Genomic DNA, 16,945 nt, shown 5'->3' with positions numbered 1-16,945 from the left:
GATTACGTCATATTGGGTCAAACAGGTTGTTTAACTGGGTGATGTGGTTGGCGGTGGGTCCAGTGAATTGGCAATGGTTGGCTGGACCCAGATGGGGTCAAATGGCAACATCTTTTCTTTGCAGTTAAAGTGGAACATGGTTATTGTGAGCTGCTTTTCTTTAAAGAGAAAAGAAAAACAGACACAAATAAATAAACAAACCCATCCAAAGGAAGTGGCCGCCCCGGAGTGGAACCTTCCTGCGACGCTCGCTGAGCGGCGGAGGGAGAACGCAAGCCCAGGCGGGTGACATCACATCCGCTGGACTGGCAAATCCGTGAGCGGGTCCGTCAGTTTGCGAGGTCCGTGTGTCCGTCGCCACCATGGAGACCATTCTGGAGCAGCAGCGCCGTTATCACGAGGAGAAGGAGCGGTTGATGGATGTGATGGTGAAGGAGATGATGGTGAAGAAATCCACGGTGAGGAGAGCGGGCCGCGCCGCCCAGGCCTAGGCCGCGGGTCCTCGGTAACACCGGGCCCAGGCCGATGATGCTCCTTTGGATAAAATGTCTCCCGAGCTGGGCTGAAATTCACTGGTTGGGATGAACGGCAAACATCTGCCGCTCTAGCTCCGGCCTCCGCTCACTCTGTCCTTAGGAGCCCAGAGCTCATGTCTAACGGGAGGCAGGGGCCCAGCTCCAGACCCCGAGCCCAGGAGGCTCCCAGCCCCTGGCTGCAGCTTCCATACCTCAGCGGAACTGCAGTAATCCCCGCTCCAGTGAACTGCACTAGTTACATTTCTGCAAGGAAATCGGTTTGCTTTGGAGCAGGATTTATGCATCAATCCATGATAGGAGTTTTTACCCTCAGGTATCACAAATTGAAATTTTAACCATTCCTGAAGTTGACTTGGAAGTGATTAAGATATAGACAAGGCTTCTGTTCACATAAATGTAGTCTGAGCTATGGATTATTCAATGCTATTTTAAGATCCGATGCCAAGCCTCTGTTTAGGGAGTAAACACATCAGTTTTTTACTTTATCTTATGAAGGGAGAAGCATTGACTGTTTGTAGGTCTGAACAAGTGGTGAAGCTCTGCTGATGATCAACTTTAAATGGTGAGGCTAGGATTCACATTTCTACCAGTTTTTTTTTTAAAAAATGAACTTTTTAATTTTCCAGCTTCGAGATCAAATCAACTCTGATCATCGTGCCAGAGCGGTGCTTGATGTAAGTAAGGTCATTGTGATCCGATCTTCATATCTGTGTGTCATTTTAGGACTGCTGTTATTTACATTTGCTTGCAGTAAAATCTGTTGTATAAATCAGATCTATGTAGGTCTGTTTAGACTCTGAATTGTGCACTAGTTTTATTTTTTCCCTATTAAACTTCATTGCATATAATGAACCATCTGATAATTTAAGTTGCCATTTTATTAGGACATATTCTTGATGGTAATTAATCAGTTTTCTTTATCCTCAAAGCAGGTGAGATTTCATAGGCATTGATGATGCTGCAGTATGTGAATATGGGGAGGCTGTTCAATTGAGCTTGAACTTGTTCGCATACATTTATCAGCAGGGTTCATTAGGTAACGATGAGGAACAGAAACTCGGGGCCATTCTCTGTCCTTCCCCATTCTCACTACATTAAGTTCAGCTCACTCTGAAGACCTGGGATCATAGGAACAGCAGTAGGCCACTTAGCCCTTTGAGCCTGTTCTGCCATTCAATGAGATTATGGCTGATCTGGGACTTAACTCCATATACTCGCCTTTGCCCCATATTCCTCAATACCTTTGGTTAACAGAGCTCATATAAATTTCATTTAAAATTAGCAACTGACTGAGCATCAACTGCTGTTTGCGAACATAGCAGCAGGAGGCCATTCAGCCCATTGAGCTTGCCCTGCCATTCAGTATGATCATGGCTGATCATCCACTTCAGTGCCTTTTTCCCACACTATCATCATATCCCCATATGTCATTTGAGTTCCAAACATCCGTCACACCTTGCGTGTAAAAGTATCTCCTAATTTCACTCCACAAGTCCCCTAGTCCTGAATTCCCAAAAAGCAGAAATAATTTCTGTCTATCCTATGTGCTCCCCTTAATATCTTAAAAACTTTGATCAAATGTACCGTTAACCTTCTAAGTTCCAGGGAATACAACTCTAGTGTGTGTAGTCACTCCTTATAATTTAATCCTCAGAGTCCTGGTATCATTCTCGTAAATCTGTGCTGCGCTCCCTCCAAGGCCAATTTATTTTGGTAGCTATCCATTCTTGTTACAGCACTAAATCCCAGACAACCAAGTTTTTCATTGTTTTAGATGTGTTTCACTTGAAAATAAAAAGTAAGCCAAGGATTTCCTAATACTGTAATTAACTCGAAATGTACACATTCCTCATGAGCAAGGATATTCTGTTTTTAAAGTTCCCTGTTGAAATGGTTCCTCGCCAAATAATCAAGTTGTAATCTTTCTTTAAAAGGGGGTTTTCTGGCGGGGGTGAATAATTCTCGATTTCTGTTTTGTAAACAACCAATCTTCAATTCCAACACTTCCTTCTGGGATTGAGGGTGCTGGAGTTTTAAGACGATTGCTGGAATGTTAATGGTTCAGCAACGATTATTGCAAGTTGGGCTGGAATTAAAAGACATTTTTTAATGTTATTTGTTTGTAAGAATCTAGTCAATTGAAGGAAAAGTGAGCAATATTTTATATTTTGAAGCTTGGAAGAGTTTTCTCTTTAAAGGCCGATTACTGTCTCCTGCTCAGCACTACCAGTTTTAAATGGATTAAGTTTAGAAATATCTAAATTTATTTTCCAGAGATACATGGAAGTGGCTGGAAATCTAAGAGACTTGTATGAAGATAAAGATAGGTATGTATTATTCCTGGTGTACCAACTTCAGAAAGTAATAGGTTTCGTACTTGGTGAGAAGTGCCATGCAACTTGAGCATTTTAGAACTATTTAATGATGAAGCTGGTACAAAGACTCATTCCACTTTATTTGCATAAATGGTGGGGTAATGGAGCAATTACAAAGGAATGGTGCTTGTCTCTGGTGAGGGCTGTGCTGCATTGACATCAAACTCATCATCTGTTTTGCCTGGTTGTTCTTGGTGCTGCACTAATAAAAAGAATGTATTCCTTCTCTGGCACTACTCTCCTGTGCCTTAACCAGCACAAGTGCCTCTGCCTCCAATAAGGTAAATAAAAATTACAGCTTTTTAATCCTGTTCAAAAACAAAACAAGCAATATTTCTTCAATTTTGATCAATATTTGACAAATATTCTGTAGCTATTGTTATGGCCAGGAGCTCATGGCATGGCTTTTTCCCACTATTCACCTCCCAGCTATCCAAAACAAGTGTTTTGTTACTAGTGTTTTAACCCCTTGTGTTTTATTTGCCAAATAAACAGACAAGTAATAGTTTAAAAAAAAAAATAAAGATAACTATTTTAAGCAAATCCTGAAATGATTGCAACACCACTCACTTGTGCATTCACTCAGGCTCTCTTGAGAGAAGATAATGGAAGACCCAGTAAGAGGTGTTAAGAGTTCAGGTTGTAAAAGTCTGTTATTTCAGGAATAATTTGTGGGATCCTCCTCAGAAGGTGAATTTTTAAAGTTGCAGGCTAGTTTGCTGGTTGTCTGGTATTCGTTGGGTTGTCGTAGTCTCCTGACGGTTCACTATGGGTTGAAGACAGTGCTGATTTCTTGCGTCAGTTCTCATCGGTAGAAAAGTCGTTTTTGCAAAGGCACTCTCTTCTCTCTGTTGTAGCTAGCTTCCAACTTGTCTGAGCAGGGTTCAACTGTTTTGGCTGGAAATGATCTCTCTCTCTCTCTTTCTCTTTCTCTTTCTCTTTCCTCTTTCTCTTTCTCTTTCTCTTTCTCTCTTTCTCTTTCTCTCTTTCTCTCTCTCTTTCTCTCTCTCTCTTTCTCTTTCTCTTTCTCTCTCTCTTTCTCTCTCTCTCTCTTTCTCTTTCTCTTTCTCTCTCTCTTTCTCTCTCTCTCTTCTCTCTCTCTTTCTCTCTCTCTTTCTCTCTCTCTTTCTCTCTCTCTCTCACACAGCAGTGCTAGAATTCAAGATGGCTTTTTGTTGCACTTTGTGGCTGAGGAGAGACCAGACTTATGTTGTTGTCTCTAGTCCTGTCCTGAAAAGGGTCCCCCTTTGTTCCTCAGAACCACTACCTTTTAAGGTGGATATTTTTACAAGGGTTGGCTTCGCCCATGTGACTTCAGGTTTCAGTCCTAGCTGGGCTGTATAATGACCTTGATGATGTCCCCATTCTGAGAGATGAGGGTGGTTTACACTCCATTGTAATGGAGATTATTTGGAGACGGGAAGTCTGAGAAAGGTCTTGTCTCATTCTGTTTGAGTATAGCTGACGTCCAGGTGTGATTATCTGTCCCATTTCCATGCAGATGGGACTTAATTGATTTTCAATTTTAGTAGAGAAAGTTGTGGATTATGTGAGTGCAAGAGATGCTGAGGGTCATGTGCCTTGTCCTCCATTTTATTGATAGCACATATACCAGTCTCTTTAAAACTTTCCAATTTTTATAACTCTTCAGTTTGGTTCTATATTTTCATTACTGCACGTTTCTTTGACTGCAAGTGCATCCTGGTTGAGATCTGTAGAGAACATTCAGTGCCCTGTAGAATGATGTGTTGCTGTTATCTGTTTTGTCTGTTATATTGTGCATATTGCAGTCCTTTACATTGTTATGGTTTTGTTTTGCTGACAGTATGAGGAAGGATGAGTTAAATGCCATTTCGGGACCAAATGAATTTGGGGAGTTCTACAACCGGTTGAAGATGATCAAAGAATTCCACAGAAAGCACCCAAATGAGGTTGGTATCCTCAGAGTCTTGGAGCTCATTTCAGAGTAATCTGACATTTTTGTAAAATGTCTGTCCACAATTAACACCACTATGGAATAGCTTGAAATGTATCGTGACTTCTTTATAATTCTTTCCACTAAGTGACTAAACAGTATTTCAGATTACTTCTCAAACCCATAAAGTAAAATACTTGCATTAACATTTTGCATTTGTCGTTTAATAAACATACACAGGCACGTGGCATGTTATTATGTAAAAGATTGCTCAGTTTTTCATGAGCTCACTTTGGAGATCTTTGTCACAAGTTAACCAAATTGGTTGTCAATGCTCCCTGTGAGTTCAGTTCCTAAGCAGGTCATTTATTTAATTTCATTGAGAAAGATCTCCTAATTAGTTTGCATCTGCAGTGCTCATGCAAGGAGTAATGTGGAATCTCCAAAACCTGTATTCCAGTGCAGATGTAATATATATTGGCTCTGAGTTACTGCACTAGCTTGATCCTGTTACAAAAATAAGTTTAACTGTCTTTAGTATAAGCCATTCCATTTCATGAAACAATTTTTGAGGTCTTGTATAAGCAGAGTGTCTTGCACGATAGGAAATAATGGGGTAATGAATTTATCCTTATCACTTTACCACCGATCTTGTAAACTGCATGTCCCACAATTTACAGTTCAGCATCACTTGTTGATCAACTCGTAACCTGGAAATTGGATATGATGTAAATAAATAGAACACAGAAATGTTTCAATTAAGGTGATTATCTGTCAACTGGATAAGCCAAACAAAGCTATTTTGAGATTGTTCACTTTTTTTTTTCCTTGTTCTAGATAAGTATTCCAATGTCTGTAGAGTTTGAGGAGTTAATGAAGACGAGGGATAGTCCAAGTGAGGAAGCACAGAGTAAGTGCACAATTTTCTTTAGGGTTTCTACCTTTTTTTTTATGTGCAACACTGAATTATTATCTTTGTGTAATCTTAATTTGACATTAGATCCCGTGTGAAAATTAATTTGTCAGTACTTTCTAACTAACTGTTTTTAATGGTTCAGTAATATTGAACAATGTATGTACTATATCAATGACCACGATATACGAAATGCTATTGAAACCAAGTGTTACATTTTTTCCATTTATCCAAGTATGGAGGTTTTTTTAATCTTTATAATCTGCTTACTATTCTTGTTAAATATAGTTGCCATGGTTTACAATTATTGCTGTAACTAAACAACAGGTATGAGGTACACAGTTATGTAGCAAGTGATCACATCCATGCATATTTAAATACACTGACCACCTTCAGTTTCCAAATGGACATATGACCTATCTTTTCTTAACCCATTCAATGTACAAAATATTTATTAAGTTAAGGCATCTTGGTTAATGAATGTTACTTGGGGCTTACCTCTTAGTTATATGCGAATGCCTCTGATAGGTGCAGTCAGTAGTATGATGAATCCTTTTAGCATTGAGAGAATTTTTTATTCTCTTCACATGCAGTATTTCTACAACTAAATATTCCTCCCTGCAACATATCTGTCTTCTTTGTCTCATATTTCACAGTTGCTGTTATGAATCATCTTAGTGCCACTGACTCTTTCACACATTAGACTTACTCTAGCTTGTGATTGAAATACATATGTGAATGAAAATTATATCTGCTTGCTTCTTGTAGATCTAGTGGAGTTCACAGATGAGGAAGGATATGGACGTTACCTTGACCTTCATGACTGTTATCTCAAATACATCAACCTGAAAGGTTCAGAGGTGAGTCATGATGCAAAGTAAGAAAGTCAGCTGTCAGGAAGTTCAGTAAAGTTAGGGATGGTGCAGTGGTCTAACACCTTGGTGCTCTTGCTTGTTTCTCGTGGCATGTTAGGCTGCAATTGTCTGTTGAATTAAACACCAGTCTTTGACATCATGGTGGATGATGCCAAGTGAAAGTAAGGAAGTTCCACACTATCAAAAAAAAAATCAAAGGGATATTCAGCAAGTCCACTTCTCATACACCTGGTTATAGAGGTAGAGGAAAAATAATAAAGGTAAATTAGCAATTGGAGTGTTAGCAAAATTGAATCTGTTAATTGTATTAGAGCATTAATTTCCTTCTTGACTTTTTAATTATTGAATTATGAAAATTAATTGTGTGTTGGCTAGAGGATATGTAATGGGACTTGGCTTTTGAAAAGTAATCCATAGGTTGACTGGTTCTGTGAATTTGTTTAAACTTACGCTGAAATAGCGTAGCTATTCTTTGGGGATTTACCATCATGCAGGATCACGTTTATCTATCCTGTACACACTTGCGATTCTTGATATTGTTAATCGAGTTGGTGTGAATATTCAGTTTTTTAAAAAAAAATTATCTTCAAGAAATTATTAATTGTAACTGTTAGAGGCTGTAGTGGAAGTGTTCAAAATGCTGCTATCTTTGACTACATAATTGATAGTGTTCAGGATTTCAGGAGATGGGAGTGCCAATTTCAAAAATATTCCAACATAAATAAAAACATTCAGCTAATATGCGTGCAGTAAAGCGGTATTAATGTGACAAGTCAGTCGAGGTATGTCTTCAATTCGGATAATGATCCCTCTGGTGGCAGGTAGTTATATTTCCTTATCTGGATTTTTTTTTTTATGTTCACTGAAGCATTACTAATTCTGACTGTAATAGTGTCTTTCTGAAGTATTGTAGTGAATTTATATTAAAGTCTCTGGTCCCATTTAGAGGTGCTAAAATGGTTATAGCTCTTGTGTCCTGTTATATCTGAGAGGAAGAATTTCTGTGGAATCAAAGTAGTTGGATTGTCTAAATAAACTAAATGTTACCACAATCTGTTATGAAGACGATTTCAGTAAAGGATAAAGACTAGCATAGAAAATACTCCTGTAACTGAACTGTAGGTGTCTTTCGCTTGGATTTCGATGAAGCACGTGTGGTGCCGCTGTCAGTAATTTTACTGAGGGAAATTGTCTTGGGACACAGCTGGCACTTCACTTTTAACAAACATTGGCCTGAAAATCAATATTTGCACCATGAAAATAAGCATAAAACAATTTTAATTGTCTCTATCTAATGTAACAGATTGTAAAACTCCAGTAACTAATTTTTTTTTCCAGAAATTTGATTATATTACCTACTTGATTACTTTTGACCAACTTTTTGATATTCCGAAAGAGAGAAAAAATGCAGAATATAAGAGGTAAGTGAAATTAATTTTTTAATATTGTCCCCTCACTGTTTAGACTGCAAATGCTTTCTCGGTTAGCTGCTGCTTTATTTTACTACCATGCGACAAAAGCTGTTTTCAGGAATCAACTTCTAAATAAGCAAAATATTAATGGCTAACCAGGGTGGCAAAGAGTTTTAAGTACTTATCTGTTAGAATTGTCAATTTTTCTTCTCCTGTCAGTCCGATTTGTTTAGTTTTACATACAGGGTTCCTTCCATTCTGACCTCACCGACTTATGCAATTAACAGCAGTATAATAAAAGCAAAATACTGTGAATGCTGGAAATCTGAAATAAAAACAGAAAATGCTGGAAATACTCAGTAGGTCTGGCAGCATCTGTGGCGAGAGAAGCAGAGTTAACGTTTCATGTCTGTGACCTTTCATCAGAATTGGCAAAGGTTAGAAATGTAATAGGTTTTAAGCAGGTGAAGCGGGGGTGGGAAGAGAACAAAAGGGAAGGTGTGTGATAGGCAGTGGGCAGGTGAGATTAAATGACAAAGATGTCATGGGACAAAGGCAAAGGGAGTGCTAATGATGTGAAAGACAAAGCATTAGTCCAGAGAGAGTCTTAATGACAGAGTAATAGACAGCTCTGTCCAAAAGCACAATTGACAGCAGTGCTGTGGTTTGCCGCACAAGTTAGTACAGGTAGAAAAGCCCTGTAACTGAATTTATGTTAAATAATTTGCTTAATGGAAAGAAGGAAACTGCTATAATTTATCATATACAAGTACTTATTCCTGCTTATCCTTGCACTAAAGGTTCCCTTTCAAGAATTTCAATATAACTTAATTTCATCTGTTCCTATGTGTGAGTTAACCACGTAGCGTCTATCTGCTTTTTTAAAATTTGCCTCACCTACTGAAAACTGGCAGAGCAAAAAAGACGAGCAGTATACACAAGGCTCTATGAAAAGGTATTTTATATTTGGTTTCAGTGATAGCACCCAAAACTGAATCAGTAGGTTGTGGGCTCATGTCTCACTTCAAAACTAGAACAGTGCTGAGGGAGTGTTATATTGTCAGAGATGCTATTTTTTCAGATGAGATGTTAATCCAAAGTCTCTCTGCCTGTTCAGGTGGATGTAAAAGATCTCATGGTACTATATGAAGAAGAGCATAGAGTTCTTCTGTTGTCTCAGGCAGCATTTCTCTCTGAGCCACCAGAAGCAGATTCAACTGGTAATTAACTCATTTGCTATTTTTGCTGTAGGCAAATTGGTGCCAACTTTGCCTACAAAATAAGTGACTAAACATCAAAAAGATACTCATTGGTTGTGGAGCACTCTGAGACATGCTGATGATGTGAAAGGTGTGATTATAAGTGCAAGTTCTCCCTTCTGTTTCTTTACATGATGTTTGTTTTTTTTTCATTGGGAATTGAACCCAGAGTTAGTTACAGTTGAATACTTGCTCTTATTTTCCAGGAGCAGTTGGAGCTTGACTGAGGCTTGCTTAAATTACAAGTTGGAAATGTTTAGTGGAGTATATTTATATAAGTGATATAATATTGGTTATGTAATCATGTAAGAGACACAAATCTCTGGAACATCTCCATTATGTTCACTTATGTAAACCATTTCTGTCTCACCCATGGCTCAGTTCATAGCACTCTTGCCTCACTCAGAAGACTGTGGATTAAAGTCCCACTCCAAGACTTGAGCACAAAACTCTAGGCTGATACTCCAGTGTGGTACTGAGGGGGTGCCTGCTTTCAGATGCGACTTTAAACCAAGGCCCCATCTGCTCTTTCAAGTGGGCGTAAAAGATTCCATGACACTGTTTTGAAGAGAAACAGGCAAGCTATCTGTGGTGTCCTGACCAATATTTATCACTCAACATCACAAAACAGATTAGCTGGCCATTATCTCATTGCTGTTTGTGGAAGCTTGCTGTGTGCAAATTGTCTGTCAAGTTTCCTACATTACAACAGTGACTACACTTGAAAAATATTTCATTTGCTGTAAAGTGCTCTGGAATATCCTGAGATCATGAAAGGTGATATTGAAGGGAAATCAAAATCAACACAAGAATTTTTGCAATTATGTTCAGAACAAGAGGATGGTCAAGGACAATGTGGGCCTCTTGAAAACTGGGAACGGTGACATTGTCAATGAAAATAAGGAAATGGTGGACATGTTGAATGAGTTAGCAAACTAACTAGTTAAGTGCCACAGGGATCAGTGCCGGGGCCTCATCTATTTACAATCTGTATTAATGACTTGGATGAAGGGATCGAGTGTATTGTCGCCAAATTTGCTGACTGTACAAAGATAACCAACTTGTGAGAGCACACAGTTTGCAAAGGGTTATGGATAAGTGAGTGGACAAAATTTAGCAGATGGAGTAAATGGGAAAATGTGAGGTTATCCATTTTGGTAGGAAATACAGAAAAGCAGAATATTATTTAAATAGAGAAAGATTACAGAATGAACAAAGAACAAAGAAAATTACAGCACAGGAACAGGCCCTTCAGCCCTCCAAGCCTGCGCCGATCCAGATCCTCTATCTAAACATGTCGCCTGTTTTCTAAGGGTCTGTATCTCTTTGCTTCCTGCCCATTCATGTATCTGTCTAGATACATCTTAAAAGACGCTATCGTGCCCGAGTCTACCACCTCCGCTGGCAACACGTTCCAGGCACCCACCACCCTCTGCGTAAAGAACTTTCCACGCATATCCCCCGTAAACTTTTCCCCTCTCACTTTGAACTCGTGACCCCTAGTAATTGAATCCCCCACTCTGGGGGAAAAAGCTTCTTGCTATCCACCCTGTCTATATATCTCATGTTTTTGTACACCTCAATCAGGTCCCCCCTCAACCTCCGTCTTTCTAATGAAAATAATCCTAATCTGCTCAACCTCTCTTCATAGCTAGTGCCCTCCATACCAGGCAACATCCTGGTGAACCTCCTCTGCACCCTCCAAAGCATCTACATCCTTTTGGTAATGTGGCGACCAGAACTGCACGCAGTATTCCAAATGTGGCCGAACCAAAGTCTTATACAACTGTAACATGACCTGCCAACCCTTGTACTCAATACCCCGTCCGATGAAGGAAAGCATGCCGTATGCCTTCTTGACCACTCTATTGACCTGTGTTGCCACCTTCAGGGAACAATGGACCTGAACACCCAAATCTCTCTACATCAATTTTCCCCAGGACTTTTCCATTTACTGTATAGTTCACTCTTGAATTGGATCTTCCAAAATGCATCACCTCGCATTTGCCCTGATTGAACTCCATCTGCCATTTCTCTGCCCAACTCTCCAATCTATTTATATTCTGCTGTATTCTCTGACAGTCCCCTTCACTATCTGCTACTCCACCAATCTTAGTGTCGTCTGCAAACTTGCTAATCAGACCACCTATACTTTCCTCCAAATCATTTATGTATATCACAAACAACAGTGGTCCCAGCACGGATCCCTGTGGAACACCACTGGTCACACATCTCCATTTTGAGAAACTCCCTTCCACTGCTACTCTCTGTCTTCTGTTGCCCAGCCAGTTCTTTATCCATCTAGCTAGTACACCCTGGACCCCATGCGACTTCACTTTCTCCATCAGCCTACCATGGGGAACCTTATCAAACGCCTTACTGAAGTCCATGTATATGACATCTACAGCCCTTCCCTCATCAATCAACTTTGTCACTTCCTCAAAGAATTCTATTAAGTTGGTAAGACATGACCTTCCCTGCACAAAACCATGTTGCCTATCACTGATAAGCCCATTTTCTTCCAAATGGGAATAGATCCTATCAATCAGTATCTTCTCCAGCAGCTTCCCTACCACTGACGTCAGGCTCACCGGTCTATAATTACCTGGATTTTCCCTGCTACCCTTCTTAAACAAGGGGACAACATTAGCAATTCTCCAGTCCTCCGGGACCTCACCCGTGTTTAAGGATGCTGCAAAGATATCTGTTAAGGCCCCAGCTATTTCCCCTCTCGCTTCCCTCAGTAACCTGGGATAGATCCCATCCGGACTTGGGGACTTGTCCACCTTAATGCCTTTTAGAATACCCAACACTTCCTCCCTCCTTATGCCGACATGACCTAGAGTAATCAATCCCTAACTTCAACATCCGTCATGTCCCTCTCCTCGGTGAATACCGATGCAAAGTACTCGTTTAGAATCTCACCCATTTTCTCTGACTCCACGCATAACTTTCCTCCTTTGTCCTTGAGTGGGCCAATCCTTTCTCTAGTTACCCTCTTGCTCCTTATATATGAATAAAAGACTTTGGGATTTTCCTTAACCCTGTTTGCTAAAGATATTTCATGACCCCTTTTAGCCCTCTTAATTCCTCGTTTCAGATTGGTCCTACATTCCCGATATTCTTTCAAAGCTTCGTCTTCCTTCAGCCTCCTAGACCTTATGTATGCTTCCTTTTTCCTCTTAGCTAGTCTCACAATTTCACCTGTCATCCATGGTTCCCTAATCTTGCCATTTCTATCCCTCATTTTCACAGGAACATGTCTCTCCTGCACGCTAATCAACCTCTCTTTAAAAGCCTCCCACATATCAAATGTGGATTTACCTTCAAACAGCTGCTCCCAATCTACATTCCCCAGCTCCTGCCGAATTTTGGTATAGTTGGCCTTCCCCCAATTTAGCACTCTTCCTTTGGGACCACTCTGGTCTTTGTCCATGAGTATTCTAAAACTTACGGAATTGTGATCACTATTCCCAAAGTAGTCCCCTACTGAAACGTCAACCACCTGGCCGGGCTCATTCCCCAACACCAGGTCCAGTATGACCCCTTCCCGAGTTGGACTATTTACATACTGCTCTAGAAAACGCTCCTGGATGCTCCTTACAAATTCTGCTCCATCTAGACCTCTAACACTAAGTGAATCCCAGTCAATGTTGGGAAAACTAAAATCTCCTATCACCACCACCCTGTTGCTCCTACATCTTTCCATAATCTGTTTACATATTTGTACCTCTATCTCACGCTCGCTGTTGGGAGGCCTGTAGTACAGCCCCAACATTGTTACCGCACCCTTCCTATTTCTGAGTTCTGCCCATATTGCCTCACTGCTCGAGTCCTCCATAGTGCCCTCCTTCAGCACAGCTGTGATATCCAGCTGTGGTACAGAGGGATCGAGTACATGAAACACAAAGTTAACATGCAGGTAGTTAGTATGCAAGTACTTAGGAAGGCAAATGGAATGTTGACCTTTATTGCAAGGGGAATGGAGTATAAAAGTAGGGAAGTCTTGCTACAACTGTATAGGGCATTGGTGAGACCACACCTAGAGTTCTGCGAACAGATTTAGTTTCCTTATTTAAGGAGGGACATATTTGCATTGGAGGCTGTTCAGAGAAAGTTCGCTAGGTTGATTCCTGGGCTGAAGGGGTTGTCTTATGAGCAAAAATTGAGCAGGTTGGGCCTCTCTGCATTGGAGTTCAGAAGAATGAGGGGTGATCTTATTGAAACATAGAAGATTCTGAGGGGGGCTAGACAGGGTAGATGCTGAGAGGGTGTTTCCCCTCGTGGGGGAATCTGGAACTGGGGGCATAGTTTCAGAATAAGGGGTCTCCCATTTAAGACTGAAATGAGGAATTTCTTCTCTGAGGGCCATTAATCTTTGGAATTCTCTACCCCAGAGAGCTGTGGAGGCTGGGTCATTGTATATATTCAAGACTGAGATAGACAGATTCTTGAACTGTAGGGGAGTCTAGGGCTATGGCGAACAAGCAGGTAAGTGGAGTTGAGGCTAAGGTAAGATCAGCCATGACCTTATTGAATGATTGAGCAGGCTCGAGGCGCTGTATGGCTTACTCATACTCCTATTGCTTATGTTCTTATTTAAATGCAGGTCTTTCCTTGAAGTATTTTAAAAGGTGAAAAGTAAATCCATTACTTGGCAATAGTGCTGAATTTTGTAATGGTTTTCCTTTCTGTGGGTAATAATTGGTCTAATTTGACACTGGAATTTTACCTCTTTGAATACCAATTAATACCAATATCTTTATGTAAGTGTTTTTTAATTTTTGCAAATGCAGAAAATCAGGGTGGGTAATGGATTGAGTACATGTTTATGAAAGATGCAAATGTCTGAGAATTTTTCTGAAAAGTTTTGAAATCACCATGGGTGGTTTAAAGAAAAATGTGGTGTGTATTAGAGAAACTGACTTCAAAGATGAAACCTAAGGGCCACAATTTTTCTCCCTTCGAATCAATTAGGTTCTTTGAGTTAAGTGAACACATTTTCGTTAATTAGATGTTTTGTTTTGCTTTAACTGGGTCAAATATAAATCACAACCCTCTTCGCTATTTAACATCTAGTTATTGTACTTGAAAGGACATGAGCACCAAGATGAAGTCCGTTTTAATTGCACTGAATCCAGCTTTTAATTCCTCTAGGTATCTGGAAATGTTGTTGGATTACCTCCAGGATTATACAGACCGAGTGAAACCTTTACTGGATCAGAATGAACTCTTTGGAAAAATACAAATTGACTTTGAGAAAAAATGGGAAAATGGCACTTTTCCTGGCTGGCCAGTATGTAATATTTCAATTATTGTAGTATAACATTATGTTACAATAAATGTATCAGACTAGTGTTGGCCAAAATTACAAAAAAGCTAACTTTGTGGGATTCTCAGCAACCATAAACCTGGACTGTTTGTACTCAGTGTCATTTTCACTTGGCTAGGGCTCACTTCTATTACCCAAAATTATATATGATATTGTTAGATGACTGTGAAACATATCTGTATTAATCTTTTGGGTTTGTGAATTAAACACAGCCGACGGCAATACATTAGCCTTCTTAAATAGCTTTGTAGACATTGGCTGGAAAAGCTGGTGGAAAAATATAACTATACTCCTCTCCATTTGCAATCTCAGTGGTTGTGTATACCCAAGATGACAGAGTCCAAGAAAAAACATTTCTTGCTCCTTCATTCCATGTAATACATAATGTTAATTTTTGTACCTCTCGAGATGTTCAGATGCCCAGGCCCAAATATTCCTTTTTAGGTGAATTGGGGCACACCACAGGATAAAAGGAGGTTCACCCTCCACTAGATGTACCTCAGCCGAGTTTCTAGTTTCAGAATCCCTAATATAAATATGCCAGACTTTCCTGGTCTGTCGAAGAGTCTTGGTGGAGGTGGTGTGGTGCCTTGCTGCAGGGTTTGTGTGCAGGCAACCATGCTGCTGGCTGAAGGGTTCTTTTTAAAACAATTTTTTTAGCAAGTGCAATAGGTGCTTAAACCTATGCAGCTAATCACTCTGCACTGACTACTGGGATTTTTAAATGACCCCTATCCTGTCACTAGCAAGACTGGACACCAGGGATCGGCAGACATCTCTGGTCCCTGGTATCCAGTGTTGCTGTGGACCAAATGTTGGCAAACATGTCAAATGATATATCTGTTAAATTTGATTATCCTTTCAGTAGATTCATGCCTTGTTCAGTAAGCAAGATCATAGATAGGGACGCAGTCGCGGGTGCGTCCCATGTTCTATCCCAGCCTGCCCAAGAAACGGGCAGAGGGAAGGTGAAGGGTCCTGGCTTCATTTGTCACGACCGCATTTCCCCCAGGAGCTGTCCTGTGGCCTTTTAGTGAGGTTGTTAATTCAAACAGAAGTTGGGGCAAGTTTGGTCTGTGGGCCCATATAACAGGATTGAAATTATCCAGACTTATTTCAAATCGGACTCTTGTAGCCAACAGACAGACTACTTTTACCTACTAAAATCTGGATTACATCAAATAAATGAAGAATAAAACTAAAGTCTCTTAAAAAAGGTTTGATTGCTGTTGTGTAACTGAAATTCATACTGTATTTGTTATTGGCGAGCAATGTATTCCAATATTCGATTCAGTCGCTGCTGTCCTAAATACTGGACTTATTGGTTTGAACTCATCATTCGACATGGCTTTATGCCATTGTTCCTAGAATTTTTGAAATGGATAGTAATTGCTTATGAATTGTAAGCCCCTCCCCTTCCAAATTTTCCTCCTTACTCCTCCCTGAAGTGCGTTGCTGATTAAAGACGGATAAGAACTGATTAGATGTCATTTCCCACTCCCCACCTGCTTGCCCCAGCCCATACAAGGTTACTTAGTTAAAAAATAAGAGGAGAAAATGCTGGAAAGCACTCTGCAAGGAAGACAGCATCTGTGGAGAAAGAAACCAACCTTTCATCGGAACTGCTGAGTTTTCCAGCATTTTCTGTTTTCAGATTTTCAGCATCTGCAGTATTTTGCTTTTGTTTGAGATTATTGTGTTTGTATTTTTGTCTTTTGAGATTCTTGTAAAGTTTAACCTAAAAAAAATAAATGCAAGTTGATACAATAACTATTCACTAGAGGGGGACAGTGTATGATGAAATGTGGCTTTATACTGGGGACAAAGAACAGTACAGCACAGGAACAGGCTATTCAGCCCTCCAAGCCTGCGCCGATCTTGATGCCTGTCTAAACTAAAACCTTCTGCACTTCCGGGGTCCGTATCCCTCTATTCCCATCCTATTCATGTATTTGTCAAGATGCCTCTTAAACGTCGCTATCGTACCTGCTTCCACCACCTCCCCCGGCAGCAAGTTCCAGGCACTCGCCACCCTCTGTGTAAAAAAACTTGCCTCGCACATCCCCTCTAAACTTTGCCCCTCGCACCTTAAACCCATGTCCCCTGGTAACTGACTCTTCCATCCTGGGGAAAAAGCTTCTGACTATCCACTCTGTCCATGCCACTCATAACCTTGTAAACCTCTATCATGAGGAGGAGGAAGTTTTAAAAAAAAAAACCTGAATGATTTGCGTGCCAGGAACCTGGTATTGTAGCATTTGATGACAGAGCGGTTTGAACATTTTCACACAGCTGAGCCCTGGACCATGATGCCCATGAAAACATTTT

The 16,945-nt window shown here is 40.3% G+C and overlaps 1 protein-coding gene across 1 annotated transcript in view; it reads left to right on the top strand.

Moving 5' to 3' along the window:
• Positions 1 to 282: 282 nt before the first annotated feature.
• Positions 283 to 16,945, top strand: part of sf3a3 (splicing factor 3a, subunit 3) — a 35,339-nt gene continuing 18,676 nt past the window's right edge. The window contains exons 1-8 of the mRNA XM_068011232.1: positions 283 to 458; positions 1,163 to 1,210; positions 2,811 to 2,863; positions 4,737 to 4,842; positions 5,664 to 5,736; positions 6,508 to 6,599; positions 7,953 to 8,035; positions 14,443 to 14,581. Coding sequence (XP_067867333.1) covers positions 363 to 458; positions 1,163 to 1,210; positions 2,811 to 2,863; positions 4,737 to 4,842; positions 5,664 to 5,736; positions 6,508 to 6,599; positions 7,953 to 8,035; positions 14,443 to 14,581 — 690 coding nt within the window. The 5' untranslated portion in view covers positions 283 to 362. The remainder of the gene's footprint in view (positions 459 to 1,162; positions 1,211 to 2,810; positions 2,864 to 4,736; positions 4,843 to 5,663; positions 5,737 to 6,507; positions 6,600 to 7,952; positions 8,036 to 14,442; positions 14,582 to 16,945) is intronic.

The sequence above is a fragment of the Heterodontus francisci genome, chromosome 31 (genome assembly GCF_036365525.1).
Source record: "Heterodontus francisci isolate sHetFra1 chromosome 31, sHetFra1.hap1, whole genome shotgun sequence".
NCBI lineage: Eukaryota > Metazoa > Chordata > Chondrichthyes > Heterodontiformes > Heterodontidae > Heterodontus > Heterodontus francisci.
Note: the sequence above shows the minus strand (reverse complement) of the source record. Positions and strands in the feature narration are given on the sequence as shown.